At 38.7% G+C, this 20,539-nt stretch overlaps 1 protein-coding gene across 3 annotated transcripts in view; it reads right to left on the minus strand.

The window, feature by feature from the left end:
- SPAG17 (sperm associated antigen 17) overlaps positions 1-20,539 on the minus strand; it is a 227,159-nt gene that overhangs the window by 123,909 nt on the left and 82,711 nt on the right. For all 3 annotated transcript variants that reach the window (XM_038561900.1, XM_038561898.1, XM_038561899.1), the window contains 11 exons: positions 19,952-20,138; positions 18,222-18,416; positions 15,838-16,019; positions 12,550-12,711; positions 11,297-11,369; positions 10,775-10,887; positions 6,408-6,545; positions 6,206-6,319; positions 5,465-5,615; positions 2,187-2,414; positions 1,875-2,093 (listed from right to left, as the gene is read on the minus strand). In XM_038561900.1, coding sequence (XP_038417828.1) covers positions 1,875-2,093; positions 2,187-2,414; positions 5,465-5,615; positions 6,206-6,319; positions 6,408-6,545; positions 10,775-10,887; positions 11,297-11,369; positions 12,550-12,711; positions 15,838-16,019; positions 18,222-18,416; positions 19,952-20,138 — 1,762 coding nt within the window. The remainder of the gene's footprint in view (positions 1-1,874; positions 2,094-2,186; positions 2,415-5,464; positions 5,616-6,205; positions 6,320-6,407; positions 6,546-10,774; positions 10,888-11,296; positions 11,370-12,549; positions 12,712-15,837; positions 16,020-18,221; positions 18,417-19,951; positions 20,139-20,539) is intronic.

A 20,539-nucleotide genomic window follows, 5' to 3' on the forward strand; every position in this document is an offset into this window, starting at 1 on the left:
TCAGAGAACCAGACTTTTGTAGAATTTGTTCTTCCTTATTACATCTATATTTTCTATGTCAATAGTTTACTCTTATTTTCTTCCTTTCACTTTATTTGGATTTACTTTGTTCATCTTTATTTTTTAATGCTTTTATTTATTTATTTGAGAGAGAGAGAAAGTGAGAGAGAGAGAGAGAGGGAGACTGAGAGAGAGCACAAGTGGAGGGAGGGGCAGAGGTACAGGGAAAGGCAAACTCCCCGCTGAGCAGGGAGCCAATGCAGGGATCTGTTTCAGGACTCAGAGATCATGATATGAGCGGAAGGCAGATGCCTAACGGACTGAACCATTCAGGCACCCTTATTTTGTTCATCTTTACTAACAACTTAAGGTTGATGTTTAGCTAATTAATTTTTAGTTTTCTTTTTTAAAATGTATTCATTTAAAGCTGTGAGCTTCTTTATGAGTATCCCTTGCTTTAGTTGCATTATAGAAATTTTGATATTTAGTGTTTTCCTTGCCATTCAACTTGAATATTTCCTAATTTCTATTGTGATTTTTTCTTTTTAAAAATTTGGGCGGGATCCCTGGGTGGCACAGCGGTTTGGCGCCTGCCTTCGGCCTAGGGCATGATCCTGGAGTCCTGGGATCGAATCCCACGTCTGGCTCCCGGTGCATGGAGCCTGCTTCTCCCTCTGCCTGTGTCTCTGCCTTTCTCTCTCTCTCTCTCTCTGTGACTATTGTAGATAAATTAAAAAAAATAAAAATAAAAACATTTGAAAAAACGAATTAAAAAAATTGGGGCATTTTCTCATTAGTTTTTGTAACTAATGTCCACCACAATTTTACTGTGGTATGAAAATACATTCTGTAATTTTGATCCTGTGAAAAATTTGCTGAGACTTGTTTTGTGGTCCAGTATATAGTTAATATTTTAAAGATAAGCATACCTGTGACCTCTAAGAAGCTATAGTACTATGGAAACTTACTATAAGCATATGAATAACTGTAATAAGTAGTAGAAAATGATAACTAATGCCATAAAGGAAACACAGATTAATTATGACCATGGGAATGCTAAGGGAGCCATTTCAAGATGGACACATCTAACAAAGCTTCATGGAAGTGTCACTGAAGTCTAGTTGTAATCAAAAAGAGAACTCAGACACAGCAATTGAAAGCAGCAGGCTGTGTGAAAGAAATAGAGCCTAATTCTTTTTGGCTAGAGCCAGGATGAGTGATCAAAAGGGAAAAAGTGGAAAGTTACGGGAAAGAAATTTAGTACTACTAGAGAAGCATGTACAGCGGACCAAAGAATTGGGTTCAGTTAGTAGGGAGACATTGACGGTTGAAAGCAGGAAATGAACAGCTGTATTTTAGGTAATTAATATGACATCTATGCATAAGATAGCTCAATAAATTTAGCCTAACAGTCTCCTATGCATATATATCTCCTAATATAACAATATTTATGATGGTATATTCTAGAGTAAGAGTCATTATTTGAGTTTTAAGGAAGAGAGAAAGGGAATCATTGTTCTTCACTGAGCAATGATTTTGTACTCAACTCTGTAGTGGGTAGTTCACTATCTAATTGCAGGTAATTTTTAATAACTTTTTCATATAATCACAATAACCTTATGAAATGCTAATGAGGAAAGTTTTAATTATGTGGACCTCACTATATTTACTGAGGTAAGAGTGGACTAACAGGCCTTAGGATATTTTAAAAATCAATAATAATAATACTCAAGAGCAAAGTTTAATTTTAACTTAGATATTAAACAGTCTTTTAATTGAAATAAGGAGACATTTAAATTTAGATAATATTTCTTGAATCATTTTTGGAGTTAATCATTGTATAATAGTGTCGATACACACACACACTTACTCACCTGAAGGCCCAGACTGAACCTGAGTCTTCAAGCTGGTCTTCTGCACTGACAGCTCTATGTTGTCAGGGTCTAAGGGTTCCTTACTGTTTGGGTCAGGATGCTTTCTATTATTAGAATCAGACTGATGATCGTCATAAGGTTCTTTACTGATTTCATTCTCTTGCATAGGTGTTGACCAATTGTGATCCACAAATAAAATTCTGTCTTTGGTTTCAGTATCTAGTCAGTTTAAAGAGAATCCATTAGGTACAATGATAGAAAAATCAACAATCATAAAATAAGAAATCCTTTGGTTTCCTCCAAGTAGTGTACCTGTTTGGCATTTGGCCTCTTGGGTGCTCATTTTCATGATGTATTGCTGCCTTATCTGTTTAGCAAATCTGGCAGGGTTGTCCCACGGTATGTTGAACATCTCAGAATCTGATCCATACATCATCTCAGAAGGTATTAGCTTTCCTTCTTCGTTAACCTCAGAGAGTTTCAGGCTTTCAAAAGTAAACACTTTGAAGGCTCGTTCTACTTCATTCCAGCTCAAGACTTCTGTAAGAAAGCAAGAACTGTGTTGCTAGGAATGCTCTTACTACCACATGGCACAGGGCTGAGAGAGAGGTGGCCAGGGGGATCTGTCCACTGCAATGAAAAGGGATTTACATCATGATGGATGTTGACCTGACTTTAAACATGGGTTCCACAATTCTGCAACAAATACAGAAAGTATCTAATAATAAGAAAGCTGCACAATCACGATATAATCTATCAAGATTATGTTCACAAATTGCTTCATACCTTAATCAGTAGTAGGTGTATTAATATTAATTTACATGGACTCTCCAGGGTACCATATCAGTTGAATATGTTTTAAACTTATCATTTTTAAGCAAAAGCACCTTTGCTACTGTTATAATTTGAAGCAAAAAAAAAATTACTCATTTGTGTCTAACATACACTGTTATATTCAGTATCTATCACTACTCCTTAGAGCTCAGAAAAGACCTCTTTTCACCCACTTGAACTGGTATAGTACTTTGCATAATTGTTCTTCAAAGGTTATCAGCTTTCAATTGGCCCTATTCATTTGTGCGTTTATTGTCTTACAGCATTTATTCATCCCTTCACCCACTCCCTCTCTCACTTGCTTGCTCACTCATTTTTGTTTTCTGTGTATTAGGCTTTGTTATGGGTCCCTGAGATTCAAAGAAAAGATTAGGTTCTTACACTTTAGAAGTTCAGAGTAGAGGGGTGGGAGGTAAATATTATCAAATAATCATGAGATTTCAATGAGGAAAAGTAAAATGATTGTGGTAGAGCAATGATTCTGGGGTAAACTCCAGTTTTTCTCCAATAGAAATGAGGACACAGGGATGATTCTTTAGAAAAAAAATGAGGAAATTCTAAAGAGAGACAGGGAACAGGTAAAAGCTACAGAATTAAGGAAAGTTTGCTCATTCATTCATTTTGCAAACATCTTTTGAGCACATATTAGTTGTCAAGGATTACATAGTAAAAGCTGGGAACACAGCGGTAAACTAAGCGGTGATCTGATTTTACAGAGTATCCATTCTGGTGGTTGGAAACAGGGTAAACAGATAAGCATATACCATATCAGAGGTGGTAAGAAGGATAAAGCCAGATGAAGGGGCAAAAAGTGATAACAGTTAGGGAGACTTTATATATATATATATATATATATATATATATATATATATATATATATAGTAGTCTACTACTATATATATAGTAGAGAAAAACCCTCTAAACAATTAAGCAAAAATGTGAAGGAAGTGGGAGAGCAAGTCCTATGAATATCTGGAAAAGGGATGGAAGCAGGAGAAATAGCAAGTGCAAAGATCCTGAGGCAAGGGATGGACCAACATGGTCAAGGAATCACAACGAGGCCAATGTAGATAGAGTGGAGTGGAACGATGAGAGCTTGACAGGTGATGAGCTCAGAAGGTTGGTGGCAGAACAGAATAAATCATACTTTGAGTGTCATGGTGGCCACTAAAGAATTCTGAGTTAAGAGGGTACATGGATCCCTCTTATGGAAGTATGGTTCTGGTTATTGCATGAAGAAAAGACGAGATAAAAGGGTGAAAGCCTCTGGCCCAACTGGAAAGCTATTGAAATAATCCAAGTGAGAGGTGATGATGGACTAGGCTGGCATGGCAGTGAGGATGTAGGGGGATTGGTTGTAGGACATAAGAAACCAAGAGGAATCAGGGATGACTCTAAGATTTTGGAAGAAAACAGTTGCCATTTACTGACATACGGAGGACTGTATGGGGAGTCAGGAGTTTGGTTTTGGATCTGTTAAGTATGAAGTGCTGATAGAGAGAAGGAGAGAGGAGGAGGAGCATGGGTTTGGGACAGACACGTAAGCGGGATATGTGACACTGCAACAGTAGCAACAGAAATAAGAATCCCATTCTGTGTGTAGGACGAGGTGGAAGAGCATGGAGTCATACCACAGGCAGGAGAGGTGGTGTGTGGCAGGATGCAGACAAAGGACAGACATTCTCAGGAACATCAGACACAGAGCTGTTATGTAAACAACAGTCTCCACATACCCAGGCCGGTAGGCTTTACCCTGCTTTTCCATGAGGTGATGGTACGATAGTATTCAAAAGATTTTGTTGTTTTCTTTATCATTATGCCTACTTAAAAATCAAAGAAGAAATCAAGAAGAAAATATTTCATGATTCACTTAGGGTGAAAAATGAAATGAGGTGTTTTCCTATTTTCTAGGGCAAATACTTTCTTGTTGAATAAAGATGTCTATGCAATTTCATATTCCTTCTCATAAGTAGGAATGTATCTGCTGATTGTCTCAAGTGGAAATTCAGTTTTTTTTAAAAAAATTTATTTATTTATTTATTTATTTATTTATTTATTTATTTGAGAGAGAGACAAAGAAGGGGCATGAGTGGGGGAAGGGGCAGAGGGAGAGGGAGAAGCAGATTCTCCACTGAGCAGGGAGCTCCATCCCAGGACCCTGGGATCATGACCTGAGCCCAAGTCAGACGCTTAATGGACTGAGCCACCCAAGCGCCCCTGGAAATAAAGTTCTTTAAGGAAATGACTGTATCTAAAAATCCCAGTAAACTCTACAAGGAGAAGCTGATTTTAGATTCTCAGAATTACCTCTCTTTCCTCGGTGCGCAAAGAACATAAATGGCCCCTCCTCCTGTGGGAGGAGGTGAGCTTGAATCAACGCACTGTGGGCACCCCACGGCCAGGGGCTCTCGACTCTGTGCTCTCACCTGGGATGCGGATCACCATGTCTCCCGCAATGATGTCAGGGAGTGGATGTGGGGGTGGGGAGTGAGGAGAAGGAAGGAAGAAACAGATTATTCTTGTCGTGGAAATGCGGTGGAAAGAAAAGCTAGTGCATCAAATTGAAGAATGTTATGCACCAGAGCCATCATACCATTGCTAATGACATTATTCGAGGTAAGAGGATCAAAATACCCACCTCAGCCTCTGAAAGGTCTTTCAATAATCAAAACATTTTCGCTAATAGGAGTGTAATCTTAAGAAGCACATATGACCATAAACGAATGAGTTTAAGCTAAGACAGAGAATGTACTCACCATTTGTACAGAAGTGCATGAGCTCATGGATTGTAGCTAGACGTTTAGTGCTGTTCCATGGCGGGGGCAGGGGGAATTTAAGGAATTCCCACAGTGGCAACTTGGACTGCATCTCCTGCTCAATTTGAACTGGGTCAAAATTCTTTTGGTTCTGATGAAAAAGAGCAACATGACAGAAGACATTTGGATAAGCTGTCAGGTGCCTTATGCATATGGAGAAGGCAAAACATGATACCCTTCCCTCTCATTATTTGGAAACAGGGGAAATCAATGGTAATTGGGGAAGACAAACTGTTGGTATTTTGCTAAAGGTCAAAAAAGCTCGTTCTCACTTTGCCAGAGGTTCCTGGTGCACAGAAACGATGGATTCTTCATTCGCCGTGATGAACTGCCAAAGTCTCACCTATATTCATCTCTCCCTTCTGAGGTTCCTCTCTGGCTTCCACTTGCTTTTCACATTGGTAAGGTATTTAAGGCAAATAACTTGAAGGTCTTAATGCAAATGTGGTGTACTCACTTTCAGTGCAATGGTTACCTGGACTTATATAATTAGAGAAGTTTTCTTTGCTCCCGTATGCACCTGTATTTCCTAAGGTCTCACTTGGCAAGCAGGTGTCTCTTTTGAATATTACTTTTAATCCCACTGGTAAAACTATCTAACCGCAATTTCTCCAACTGAATAATTAATTACAAACAAGCTTTCTTGCATCACGTCTCCTCGGGTAACCTGATTATTATTACCTTTAGAGCATACTTCTTGTGGGCATGTGCATCATGATAGTCCAGTAGGAGAGGGCCTTTGGGCACTGCCTTGCTTTCGTTTTCTTCTTCAGATAAGAATATTTCATGGAGATTCTGTTCAAATTGAAATAAAGTGACTTAAAAAGAGAATCCATACTTTTTCAAAGCATGCAAGCTCTTTGGCTATCTCATGCCTTCTGACCTTTTTCTCCCTCTCTGTGAGACAGAGAGAAGGCAGGATGGACACAATGTGAGCTGCGATTCTGTGGTCCAACCCATCTGCTCTGGGGGGCGGCTGTACCAGTCTAGGCGGGACAAGGTCTTCTTCAGTTGCCACAACCTGTTCAAACAAACAGGTGGGAGGAGTCAGTTTGATGGTCAGCTCTCTACTGATAACGTATTTCCATTGTTCTGAGTAAAGACAAGGTAGTTTCTAGCAATAATATACAGTGATTACACAAAGTGACTGTGATTACCAAAATAAAAGAGGAAATGTTTATAACCAGGCATTAAAGTAGATGTAATTTTAATGTATGCATTAGAATAGGTAGCATAAAACACAAATGGTAAACAGGAAAATTTACGATGAAGGACATCAAAATAACAATATAAGAAATTTTTTCCTTAATGATTTGTTCTTTCTCTTAAAGCACTCGAAACCACTCACACCTTTGGATTCAGTATTTATTGAATGCCTACATATGCCCAACACTCCATGGAGCATCTTCTCATACATTATCTCATTTAAGCATCACAGCAACATTGTGGAGTAGATATTATCTTAATTTTATGGAGGAAGAGCTAGAGTGAGTGAAGTTAGTGACTGGTGCCAGCTGATGGCTGCTGAGTGGGAAGAACTAGGGTGAGGTCAAGTCCTCATTCTTTCTCTTCAAGAGAGTGATAGACGGTGAGATCAGTAAGGAGTAATAGTCTCCTTTATATGGGAAAACTGAGGTCTAGAAAGATTAAATGGCTGTTCAATTCTATATGGTAAATAAAGTTGAAATGTAATCAAGGTAGGCACCTAATGTATTGCTTTCTCTTCACCTTAAATCTTGTAATCATCCTCTGTGATTTCACATCCTTTTACAGGGTTTCTCAACCTTGGAACTTAAGACATTCTGAATTAGACAGTTATTTGTCATGAGTTCTGTTCTATGCAATGGAGACTGGCAGTATTCCCGGTCTCTATCCACTTAATGCCAGTATCACCTCTCCAATTGTGACAACCAAAAATATCCTGACATTGCCAAATGTCCCCTGGGGGGAAAATCAGCTACTGTTGAAAACCACTGCGCTGGATGGATAACAAAATAGTCTCCCATCCTTCACCTTTTGTCAACTCTTTACTTTCAAAAGAGCCATTCATATCTCCATTCTCTATATTCGATCATCTCTTAAACCCATTCTAATCACAAAGATCACTCAAAACTGTTCTGCCTCTGAAATGTTAAACTCTAATATCCTGCCTTAGAAAATCCTATCCCATTCCTCTTATACTTCAATTTTTTCATCCCATTATTAAACTTTTTTTTTCAATCAAAAATGTATCTATTATTGGTTGCCTTCTACGTGTCAGGAACTGAGGTTGTCAGCTGGTGCCTAATATAGCAGGTGGTTAATAAATGTTGCTTTGAATTGAATTGAATAAAATAAGAAAGATAAATAAAATGATGATACTGCAAGCTCTATAGGGCTTTCCAGCTTTTACAAATTTATTGATGTAATAAAACTACTGGTCTTCCAGAAACCTTATGGAGTAATGAAAAGCAACTGTGAGTGTGCTTATCTAATTGGTTAGAAAACTAAAGCAGTCAACAGACATAAAAATGTATACTGGAGATGAAAGAGATGATAGAGTCTGAACAGGACTTTAAATGAACATTTAAATATTCAGAGAGAAAAAAGAATGTGTTACTTCCCAGCAATAAGGACGAAGACAGTTCTAAAAAGAGATTGGAGAATTTATAAATTAAATACATCTATTTTTGAGAAAAAAAAACTTCAAAAGCAGATTGGACTCCACTGAAGAATGAATTATTTGGGAGTTATGCTGGAATTCCCAAAAAAGATCAAACTGATAGAAAATGTCAAAGACATGGAGGGAAAGCCAGAAGTTCCAACATCCATCTAATAAAAGGATAAATCAATAGAAAAAAATAATATTTGAGGATATATTTAATCCAGCAAATACAAATTCAGTATCTACTGTGGGTTAGGTGTGGTCATAGTGTGTTGGGCATACAGCGGTAAACAAGATTAGATTAAGTCCCGGCTTACATGGAGCATATGTTCTAGTGAGAGAGAGAAGTTAAGACAGAAAACAAATAAGTTTTTTTAAGAAGAGCAGTTGTTCATAAGAAGCTAAAACAAAGTGAGTGATAAAGAGCACTCTGGGGATGCCTGAGTGGCTCAGCAGTTGAGCATCTGCCTTCTGCTCAGGGCGTGATCCCGGGGTCCTGGGATCGGGTCCCATTATCAGGTTCCCTGCGAGGAGCCTGCTTCTCCCTCTGCTTATGTCTCTGCCTCTCTCTGTGTGTGTCTCATGAATAAATAATTAAAATCTTAAAAAAAAAAAAAAAAGAGCCCTCTGTGTTGTCAGCTGTTTCCTTTGGATCAGGTGGGATGAGAGTAAGGCTAAGGAATGCCAATTCCATGGGGCATTGAATGACAAGCAGTATTCACCAGGCAGACGTGTGGATGCAAAACTTTATGGGAAAAGAAATTGGAGTAAAAAGCTATAGTGTAATTTAGCAATGCTGTTGAGGAAAACCTAGAAAGCCTATATAGATGATGAGTAGTAAGAGTGTTTGTGTGTGTATGTGTGTGTGTGTGAGAGAGAGAGAGAGAAAGAGAGAGAGAGAGAGAGAGAGGCAGAAGATGAGACCAGATCAGCTCAGACCCATATTTTTAGGGTCTTCCAGTGTAAGGAATTTTGATTTTATTCAGAATGTAATCAGAAACCAGATTATAATCCTTTAGATTGCTAATGACAATGATGAAACAAAAAAGCTGCCCCTGGACACAGCCTTGTTTTATGAATTACAAAGAGAAAACTCTAATAGCTGCCAGAGAGAGAAAACAGATTATCTACAAAGAAAAAGTATTAGATTGGCATGAGATTTCTCGGCAACATTAGAAGAAAGAAGACAACAACGCAACACCATCAAAATACTTTTTCTACTCAGACTGATTAGGTTCAAAAGCAGTTTCTGACACTTACTACTTGGACAAATTACTTAACCTTTCTATGCCTCAGTTTCCTTATCTGTAAAATGGGGAACAAAAATAATTTCTCTTCATAAGGTTGTTATAAGGATTAAATGAGTTAATTTAGAACAACTCTTTTCAAATACATTAAGGAGACTCACAAGAATTGACCACGTACCTCATGTCACACAGGGAGCTCAGGAAATTTAAAAACATTTTTTAACATGCAAACCATGTTTACTGACCATAATGCAATACAATTAGGAATTGACAATAAACAACAGAAATTAAAATAAAAGATTTAGAATTGAATAGATTGAAAACATCAGGATGCAGCCAAAGAAATACTCAAAAGGAAATGTATAGACTTAAGAAATGCAAAAAGCCTGAAAATAAAGTGACTTTTTGATTCAAATGAAATGCAAAATAAACTCAAAGAAATCAGAAAGAAAGAAATAATAAAGAGAAATGAAGAAATTAATTAAACAAAAAGTAGAAAGGAGTTGATCAATGAAGGAAAATGCTAATTCTTTGAAAAGACCGATACGATAGATACACTATTGACAACTATGATCAAGAAAAGAGAGGGGAGGGGCACCTGCGTGGCTCAGTCAGTTAGGTGTCAGCATTTGGCTCAGGTCATGATCTCCAGATCCTGGGATGGAGCCCCATGTGGGGCTTCCTGCTCAGCAGGGAGTCTGCTTCTCTCCCTCTCTCCCTCTGCCCCTCTCCATTACTCATTCTCTCTCTCTCAAATAAATAAATAAATAAATAAATAAATAAATAAATAAGATTTCTTTAAAAATAGAGAGGAGAAATAAATAGCATCTGTCATAGAAAAGGAGCATAAGGAGATGCCAAGGAAATTTTAAAAATGCATATAAAGTGAATAAAGAACTTTATATGATATTGAAAGCAAATACAATGGGCATGATTACTTAAAAAAAATACTAACAACTAACTATACTTGGCTTCAGAAAGAGAAAAATCTGATTAAACCTACAAGTATAGAAGAAATTTTGAAGTTAAAGACCATTAACCACCTATCCACCTGTCTATCTCCTCTTTCTTGTCCATTAAAATGACACCAAACACAGATAGTTGAAAGGATATGTCTACTGAAACGTCAGGGAAGGTTAGATAAATTGTTCCAGAGCATAGCAAAAGAAAAGGCACTAAAGCAGATGATCAAAATAAACTTTACTTTTATCTGAAGTGTTCTATAATCTTTGTGAAGGAGAATACACTCAGGTATTATGTGTGTAGTTTAAAATAGTTAATACGAAAAGCAAAGAGAGATAAAATGACCGACTCAAGGTTACCCACCTGGGGAAAAAGTCTGGGAGTGTATCCACCTACCTGTTCCAGTATACAATGCAGTATCAGAGGCACAGAGATGAATTCTTCTGGAATTGGATTCAGCAAGTCATTATAATACCTCATGTCTACTTCAGTTGTGAAGACAAAGGCTGCTGTAAAACATGCAATATATCACTGTTCAATTAAGATGTATTCTCCAGGGGCTCCTGGATGGCTCAGTCCGTTGAGCATCTGCCTTCGGCTCAGGTCATGATCTTGGGTCCTGGGATCAAGCCTCATGTCGGGCTCCTGGCTGCAGTTGGAAGTCTACTTCTCCCCCTCCCTCTGCCCTCCCCCCACTCATGCTCTCTCTCTCTCTCAAATAAATAAATAAAACCTTTAAGAAAAAAAGATGTGTTCTCCATTTCTTCCATCAAAATTTAATCCATAAATTTAAACTGTCACTGTGCACTAATAAAAGCAGAATGTGTAGGTGGAGGGATGTCTGAAGGCAATATGGAAGATAGTCAGTATTCCTTAAAGCACCAGCTTACGGTGTTGGTCTTCAGGTTTCATACATGCCTGATGTTGGGGCTTGTGATTCCTCATTCTGTGCTTTCTTCTTGCCAAGTGTTGGAGCAACAGGTTGTGGAGCCTATAAGTAGAAAAATTTCAAAAAGAGAAATTTTTGACTGAGATTTCAGCTGAGAGATGCTTTCATCAGATGCAGGTATGATGGGGTCTGACGGGATTCTGAGATTGTATGGTTATGTTCACACCACAAAAAATCATTGGCTAATATTAGGATCTGAGGAAGGGAAGAAGTTCATGGGTATGGACACTTTTCAGAAGTTTTTCCTAACAGAGCCCATTTAGCAATAGCCAGGAAAGGCATGGGGAGATGAGGCACTGGTCCCTGGGTGACTCAGAATCAAACCATTCCCCCTCTTAGAGTCCTTCAGAACTTCTCCATCACCTTCAGGATACAACCCAGACTCTTTAAGTCAGCACCAAAGGACATCTGTCTCCATGCTCCAGTGGGTGTTCGTGGTGGTGTTCTTCATTTTGCACATACTACCTAGGAGCACAGACCTACCCGGTAGTCCTGGCTTGTGCCTTAATACTTCTTTCCTTTGACCCCATGTCTTTGCCCCTTTATTGAGAATAGGGCAAAAAGGGCCCTATTCTCTGTCCCTTCCTCCACTGGGATTTCCTTGTAGGCAATTCATACGTAGCCTTCACCACATCACTTACCCCGCAGCGTGAGGCTTTCCTGACTCCTCCCTCTCCCTCGCTGTTCCTTTCCAGATCAGGTTAGGTGCCATGGTTAGCATTTCTACTGCAGGCTGAGCTGACTGTTCTCCCAGCACTCATCATGCTATGTTGAAACCACTGTTAACATGACTGCCATCCTCTTTAAAAGTTAACCTCAATGAGGGGGACAGAGGATGAGTCTTGTTCGTTATTGCCAACACCTTGCCCAGGGCTAGCACACAGTAGGTGCTAAAGAGACAGCGTGATTCATTTATCAATGGCCTCTTTGTTCTAGGTGTTATTTATTGTGCGAGGGGCTGAAAGTGGCTTCTATCATCATCAACCCTGAATGTGGCAAGTAGTTAGGGAGCTTCACAAAGCCCTGATCACCTAGGTGCCCTTTAATGCTGTGTCTGGGGGGCCTTCTCCTTGTTCCCACCCTCACCGCTTAAATCCCTGCAGGCAGTATTTCCTTCCAACAAGTGTTTAGGAAATTTTTCCTCCCTGTGTTTGACAAATACGAAAATTAATCTGTTCAGTTTATTGTTTAGTCAACTAAAGACATTCCAGAACATGCCTACCTCAGTAATTGACGTGGCTTCCAAGATAGGTTTCTCATTAACCACTTGTGGGATATTGATAAGCTGCATGCTCTCCAAATAGTGCTGATGCTGTCTCTTCCAATCCAGGGTGTCATACATCAAACAGGCAATATTTTCAAAAATGTCAGTACCCAACTCCAGCTACATGTGAGAGCATTAATGACAGTTAGTTATTAGTTTTATATTGTTGGAATCAGATGTATGGTTTCTCTCTTAGTAACTAAATCAAGCATCTCCCCAAACCACTGAACTCCAGCCATGGTGAGTGAGTCTTCATTTGTTAAACCCTTCTTGTCCATCTTGTTCACCATAATGCAGATTCTTCCCCTTGGAGGGCCATATGGCTGCCTAATACTGTGAGAATCTAATGCTTCAACTAAGTGAAAAACACCTTGTTCATTAATTTCAGCAATGTGAAATTATATATATATTCTGATGTCCCAATTTCTAAAACAATATATTAGATAGGTCATTTCAATATCTCTTCTGTGCTACCTTCAGAGGAAAAAACCGCTATGAAATAGTTAGTCTTCTGCTTGTCTATCTAATACCCACCACAAGTTTTGTTCTCTCTCAAGAAAATTGTAGATCAGATACCCCAATTACCTGGGCTTTTATTTCCAGAACTGGAAAAGTACTGTTATCACTAGGTCAGCCTGCCTGAAGGCAAAGAAGGGTGAAGTGAGCTCATCTTAGATCTGAAGAAAGTAGGATAAGATAGCTTCTTGTGGGGGTGGGGGGTAATAGGGGGAGTAGGGGACAGTGAATCACAGTCTGGCGGGTGTCCAGGGAGATGCCAGGCTCTGCCCATCTTCCAGGCATAGCTGCCAGGCTGGGCTTTACTTGCCTACTCTATGACTGAGTATTCCTCAGTTAAGCTCCAACTTGCTAGTCTTCACCCAAATTCTGGCACAGAAACACATTTTTGTTTGTATTTGTAAGAAATATGGTAGGACTTCTGCCCCTTCTGATCCCTTAGCTTAACCAGTTTATTCATTTTTAAATCCAACAGCAAATCACATGCTAAAAGCCAGAAAATTATTTCAGCAACCAAGGTCTTAACTTGAGATGTTGCAGATGTCTTACATGAGCAGTTAGCACTTCTTGATGGGCATTTATTTGATGTAAAGCTTTCGTTACCTTGGTTCAGCAGAAATATAGCCTGCTTGTTTGCAGACAAAGGTACTAATGCTTTCCTTCTTCCAGAGAGGAAGAAGATTCTTTGGCTGGCTTCTGCTTTGAATGTGAGGCCATTACCAACTTACATATATAGCTGAGTATGTGACATCATGTATGCACATGATGTATTCAGTCGATTTCTACAAGAAGTAGATTTATTACTTTCATGTTTCTCCAGTGATCCAAATTTTAATGTGAACCTTGTTCTTCAATATTAAGCCCCATGGCCTTTCTTTTTGAACCCAATTCCATTACTGAACTGTTTTCAAGGCTCTCTTTCCCCATCAGCCTCAATGTTGGGTTGTTCACTCACAAATCATACCTTATAGAGGCATACCTGGGCTCTAAAAAAAAATACTGCAGTTGGACCCAGACCACAGCTCTGGCATAAAGAAGATATTCAACAAATACTTGCAAATTGATTGATAGGAGATCAGTGTGTCCAGCTAGGCAGCACAGCCATAAATGGCTCCCTAGATGACTGAATGTTTTCATTCCTGACCATTACTTTCATGGACCAACTAGACATCCTCGATGTTAATTTTCTAGTTCTGAGGTCAGGAACGTTCTACCATAACTGGTATTTCTAGCTAGAGCAAGAGCAAAAGGTACTCGTTTGAGGCTGCCTTAGAATACTCTTTTTATGGATTCCTCTGAATTATGGCTCAGGCATTGTATGGCTGTGATCTATCTCCTGTGCCCTATTGAACCAAAATGTATAAAGATTCTTGAGATGGTGTGACATGAAACAGTAAAGAGCAGAGGGTGGTGCATTCTTTTCTGAGCTCAGGCTTAGGAGGCAGAAGAGTGAAAGACAAAGCAGGAAAGATGAAGGTATCTAGATGAGGGGGTACAAAAAGGTCAAGCCAAGGGAGATTGGAGTAACCAGTTTTGCTTAGAAGAAGCTCTGCCTTCAGCCACAGCATCTTTATGCTCAGCTTCTTTTCCATGTAGAGGTCCAGGCTAATATTTATACGTACTTTTGGCAAGGTATCAGGCTTCAGCGTTCTGTTTCTACATAGTGACATCTAATTCTTTGTGTTGACAGTCTTAATAACTCAAACTGATCTGTATATTGTTACTTATTCAAATCCTGTCCATCCTTCAAGGTTCAAATCGGGGTCTCCCCCTCCTCAGAGTTTTACTTACTTCACCATGTATGCATCCACCTCAAGGTAATACAATGAGGGACTCTCATAGCGAGAAATGTTCATGCTCCAACTCCTGGACCTCTGTTTGTTGGAACGGTGGCGGGGGGTGGTCAACCAGAAAGAGACCTGGGAGGTTTTGTGTAACAGGGATGCCTGGATATCTTCCACAACATCCATGAGAAGTAGTCACTCAACCTTCTTTTAAAAAACACCCTTGTGGATCAAGCATTTGCTATTACTCTTCAATGCATCCTATTTCTTCTTTTTCTGAGTTAATAGGATATTTAGAGTGTGTTTCACATCACTGAGCACGTAAGTGTATAGCACCTTGGACACTGCTCCTCTGTTCCATGGTTTTGGTCATGGCTTTCTGTAAGATCCTTAATAGCAAGGACCAGTAAATGCTCTCAGAAAACGCCTGTTAATTGTTGGGGTGGGGCCAAGTCACCTATTAGATAGACTTTGCAGGCCAAATATATTATATTAAAAATGCGATTTGGGCAATACAATTAAGAACCTAGAAAAACAATGTGTTGAGCTGATATATTTAAAAAAATAAAGACAATGTAATTTGAAAAACTGTAAAAATTTACTATTTTCACAATTAACATGTAATTATTATTAATATCAAGACTCTACTGCCAAGAACATGGTTGAAGTATGAATCAAAGCCACATGCCACCAAATAAAAGAATTACCATCCTTCATCTCCATCTCCCTCTTATTCTTTGCCATTAATTCATACACTAAAAGCTAAAGAACCAGGCTATTACCATCACTGGGCATTCAGTGTTATCACTGTCTTGAAGACAAAGGAGTTTAGCACAAAGCTATGTACATAGTCAGTGCTTAAAGTCTGTAGAATAAATGAATATGATAAATGGAACCACATTACCACATGTCCAAACCAGGCACTCTCACAAATTCATGTACTAACCATCATCTCGCTGTCTGCCCAGTCGGAAGGAAAGTTATCTGCCTTGACCATGTATTCAAGTTGAGCAACATCAAAGAGATTTGTTTCAGGTTTCTCATTATTCAGGATTGGTTCCAGATACTTCCAGAAAATTTGAAGTTCTCTTATGGCATTCTCTTTCTTCAGTTTCTCGGCCTCTATGTCTAATTATAGCAACATTTTAATACAACAGAATGAGAATGTTGAATTTCTTCCCACTTTAAGTGGACACAGTGAGTTATACACATTGCAAGATGTCTATGCGGTAGCAGAAAAGGCAGATAAAGAAATATAATTTTGAGAAGATTTTGAACTTGATTATACACTTATGAAACCAGGGGATTTTACTTAAAATTTATGTTAAACATGAGCTTGTCCTTCCCCTTCATTTTACACTTGAGGCCCAGAAGCATTATGATAAGGTCACACATTAGAGGAGCTAAATATGTTTGATATTTCCATCACCCTTAGATTGCATCTCTGTGGGAGCAGTGTTTCTGCCAAATCACTTTTTGACCATCTCATTGTGCTGGTTTCGTAACTGGTTAGACATGCTGTTATTCCAATTCTTCTTGCTACATGGCTAAAAAACGACGGGATCAATGAGATGCTTCAGTTAACTTTGGTCACATTCAACTAGCTACAGGCTTCCCTGGGCACTTATGCTCTAACTATAAAATAATGACAGGTTCCCATAGAGTTACACACGAAATTTCGCCTAAAATATTTATGTGTTTTTACACCTATACCTAAATTGGTTCTACTACTAAGATCTCATGATTCTATTATAAATTGTATTTTTTGGTGATTTTATTTCTATATTACTCAATAGTTTTTACAGAGAGATTATGCACTTATGGAATATGTTCTCACAGGCTTCAATAATAAGTTATTTTTAATGTTACAACTATCCTTTGAGATAGTCAGGAGCAGCTGGGTTTGAATCTCAACTCTTTTACTTAATAGCTGCCTCTAGGCTACGAGTCCTTTTGGTAAGATGGAAAAACAGATCTTGCTCGACTTACAATGGGGATGGGGTTATATCCCAATAAACATTGTAAATTGAACATTTGAAAGTGCATATAATACACCTAGCCTACTGAGCATTGTGCCTTAGCCTACCCTATCTTAAATGTGCTCAGAACATTCATCTTAGCCTGCAGTTGGGCAAAATCATTGAACACAAAGCCTATTTTATAATAAAGCGTTGCATATCTCATGTAATTTATTGAATACTGTACAAAAAGTGAGAGACAGAAATGCTGTGTGGGTACAGAAAGTTGTCAGTTTTCCCTTGTGATCACATGGGTGACTGGGAGCTGTCACCACCCAGGGTCACAAGTGAGGATCATACAGCATGTTGCTGGTCCAGGAAAAAAAAAAAAAATCAAAATTCGAACTTTGAAGTACGGTTTCTACTTGCATGTGTACCTCTTTCACACCATCATAAAGTTGAAAAACTAAGTCTAACCATCGTGAGTTGGGGATTGTCTGTAATAAAGCATACTTCGGAGGCTGGTTGTGGGAAGTACATAAATTAATGCACTTAAAACCCTTAGCAGTGAGCTCAGTCCTAATAAATGATAGCTTTTATTATCATCAGTGGTAGTAATTTCTAATTTGGAACAGCAAATTTTTAAAATGCAGTGTTCTAGAAATTGGGATGTGGTTGTGTAGATTACAAAATGCTGCAAATGACATTATTAATAAATAACAATAAAAACAACAACATATGGCAGAAAATCTTGGGACTTCCAGGTCACACAGGCTCACACCGAATCCCTGTCCTATTACCTAAAATATATAGTAGCTTTCAGTTCCCTTTCCACAGTGGCATCCCAGCACAATTCCCTTAAGATGAAGACCCTGTGGCCCCAAATGACTGAATGATAGTGTGGATGGGACTTTACCCCACAGCTTCCTGGTCTAAAGAGTGCCCTCTGTGGTTTATTATAATAAGCCAGAAGCAAATCAGAGCAAGATTCCAAGGCTATGACCTTCCTTGGGCCATGTGGTGACCATAGTAGCATCTGGAAGAACACATTATCTACAGTTGATCTGCGCAGCCCACACATTAGGTAAAAGTTATCTGTTAAATGTTCCCGAGAAACATAGATAACCAAGTCTTCTGCCCCACAGTCCAAGTTCTCTCTGGCTGCACAAGGATATAAACAGAATATGATTTTAATTTGCAAAATTTACAGCACCTGGCTAGTGCAAGCAGAATAAATAGCAAATCAAAGTCTTAAAAGGATTTAATAATGAATGTATTGTATGACTGTTTTTTGGACAGAAAATTCTATTTGTACTTTACAGACAGTGGATAATATTGAAAGATTCAGTAAGCTGTGTAGCAGACTGCATACCTTCTGGCTGAAGAAGAACTTCCTGCTGTTGGCTAACTGCTGCCAGGTGTGTCTGCAGAGGTTCATAATTCTCTGAAGATATTTTAATCACGCTGCTTATGGGAATGCCAAGCTCAGTCATAATCGCTAATAGCTGAGGATTGTGGAAGCCCACAACTATAATGTAATGTTGGGCACCATCATCTGGCTCATCGTCTGGTCAAAATACCATAAAGAAGAACAGCCGTCATTTTAAAAGAGAACAGGTTGCACTCCGCCAGTTCGATGGCTACATACATTATGCATGCGTTTATAATACCTCTGGCTCGCCAATAACAGTCCAGTTGGCTGGAAAGCAGTCATGTTGACTGGTTTTCATTATTACCCTTCCAGTAAGAAGGCTGTGGCCATTTTACAAAATATTAAATCACTTTTGTAAATGAGATATAGTCATAATAGAAGGACAAACATACACGGGGCCTGTGCTCATGGAAAAATGTGTGCTTGGGTTTTTATAAAGAGAAAAAGGCTTAGGCTATAATTTTTTTTTTTTTTTTTTGGTTCAATCTCTTTTGAGCAACATCTGGCTTTACTCCTGAATTACGAGTAGCTGCAGCTTTTTGTGGTATTTTATAAGTAGAGGTGTTTACAGGAGAGGGAAATATCGAATATGGACGTGCCCCCTACCAAAGTATTCTGTGTATTTACGTCAATAGGTGTGAATACTGAGTATGGGTTATGGAGCAATGATATATTTCTTGTATTAAATTTTTAAAATATAAATTGTACACTTTCCTAAAATTTTTTTCACCTACTTAGTCCTGGTTACATTGTTTTATTAATGTTAAAGCATGAGTTTCTCCCAGACTGTGAGATTCAGAGAGGTAAAAACAATTGTTGTACTTTATTATTCATGCTGGATAGTACATGAAAACGTTAAATCCCACAATAGCCCATTAAATTTACAAGTAATGCAATACGTACAAACTTTTAATTTTTAAGTAATGTTTTTTCTTCTATAACTAAACAAATCTGTGTTGATATTGCCTATGGAATCCATAATATCATGGTTTCTAAGTCTTGTGGATTTAGAGCAGAGCTATGTCAGGGGAATCCAAGTGATAAAGAATGTGAAGGCATGCCTGCCCTCGCATCTCAATGAGATGCAAATAGTAACAGGAAGCTCCATTTGGGTTCAAGTGTAGGTGGCAATGAATCATTCACAGCCTGCACAGATCAAACCAGTTTTACATCAATAATCAAAAATAAAAGGAAATTCTAGTTTCTCTAAGGAAAGCTAATAGGGATAGAAGTTGGGTCAGGTCAGGAAGCTGTGTGCTCTGTGTGAGTCCCAAATTAACTGGTCTGATTTTATCACCACCGTAATTCACTCATTACAATAATCACTTTCTAGGTTGCCTCATAATTATGTCTGACTTTTAAAAATGTCCTAAACAAGGTAGTGCTACTTGGTGGCACAATCCGCTTGTTATTTCATCCTATATTTGCATTATGAAAATGTGCCCACAGCAAGATACGAGCTAAGTAAATATTTGCTGGAAACATAAATGAATTGCAAAAAGCAATATTTTTCTATGAGGGTATCATGGGTAGTATGTGATTTCTGGTTTCATAAAGAGTGAAAAGCCTGGGAAAGATTAAGCATCATTATTGAAATGATTTCTCAAGTTACTTTGTAGACTGGAAGGCAGGAAGTGAAAGGTAACCCACAGGAGGAGCATCTCACTGACCAATGTAAGGTTTAGTGTCATCCTCTTCTCCCCTTCGTTTTAACTGCGTGGTCTTTTTCACTGTTGTGTTTGTGTCAGGCTGATCCTTTCCCTTTCCTTTGGCAATCTTGGCACTTGAGGTCTTCTTCTCCTTGGGAGATTTTGCTTTCCCTTTATCCTTTTCTACCTTGAATCTATCTTCTATTATCTGGAAAGAAAGAATACTTTTTCTCCAAATCATATGGTGAACAAGCAAAAGCTTTTCTGCTGTTGGGTGAATACTTCATTTCATTCAATTGCTTGTTTACTCATTTATTTTTCATGTATTCATTCTTCATGCCAGGATAGTGGAGATCCCAAGCTGGGCCCAAGTTGTTATAAGGAACATCTATGCATGAGGACTGAGGGATGGGTGCTAGGAGACCTTTTACACAAGTGGCTTTCTAGAAGAGAATTCATCCTAAAGGAAAGTCAAGCACGGCCTATAAACTACCTCAGTTGTTTGGGGTGGGATGAGTGGGGGATTCTGAGTACCTCATGATGCCAGGAACTTAGTTTTTTCTTGTAGCCTAACTCTGGGGAGTCTCGGTCTCAGTCTTAGAGAGAGGT

The sequence above is a fragment of the Canis lupus genome, chromosome 17, assembly GCF_011100685.1.
Source record: "Canis lupus familiaris isolate Mischka breed German Shepherd chromosome 17, alternate assembly UU_Cfam_GSD_1.0, whole genome shotgun sequence".
Lineage (NCBI taxonomy): Eukaryota > Metazoa > Chordata > Mammalia > Carnivora > Canidae > Canis > Canis lupus.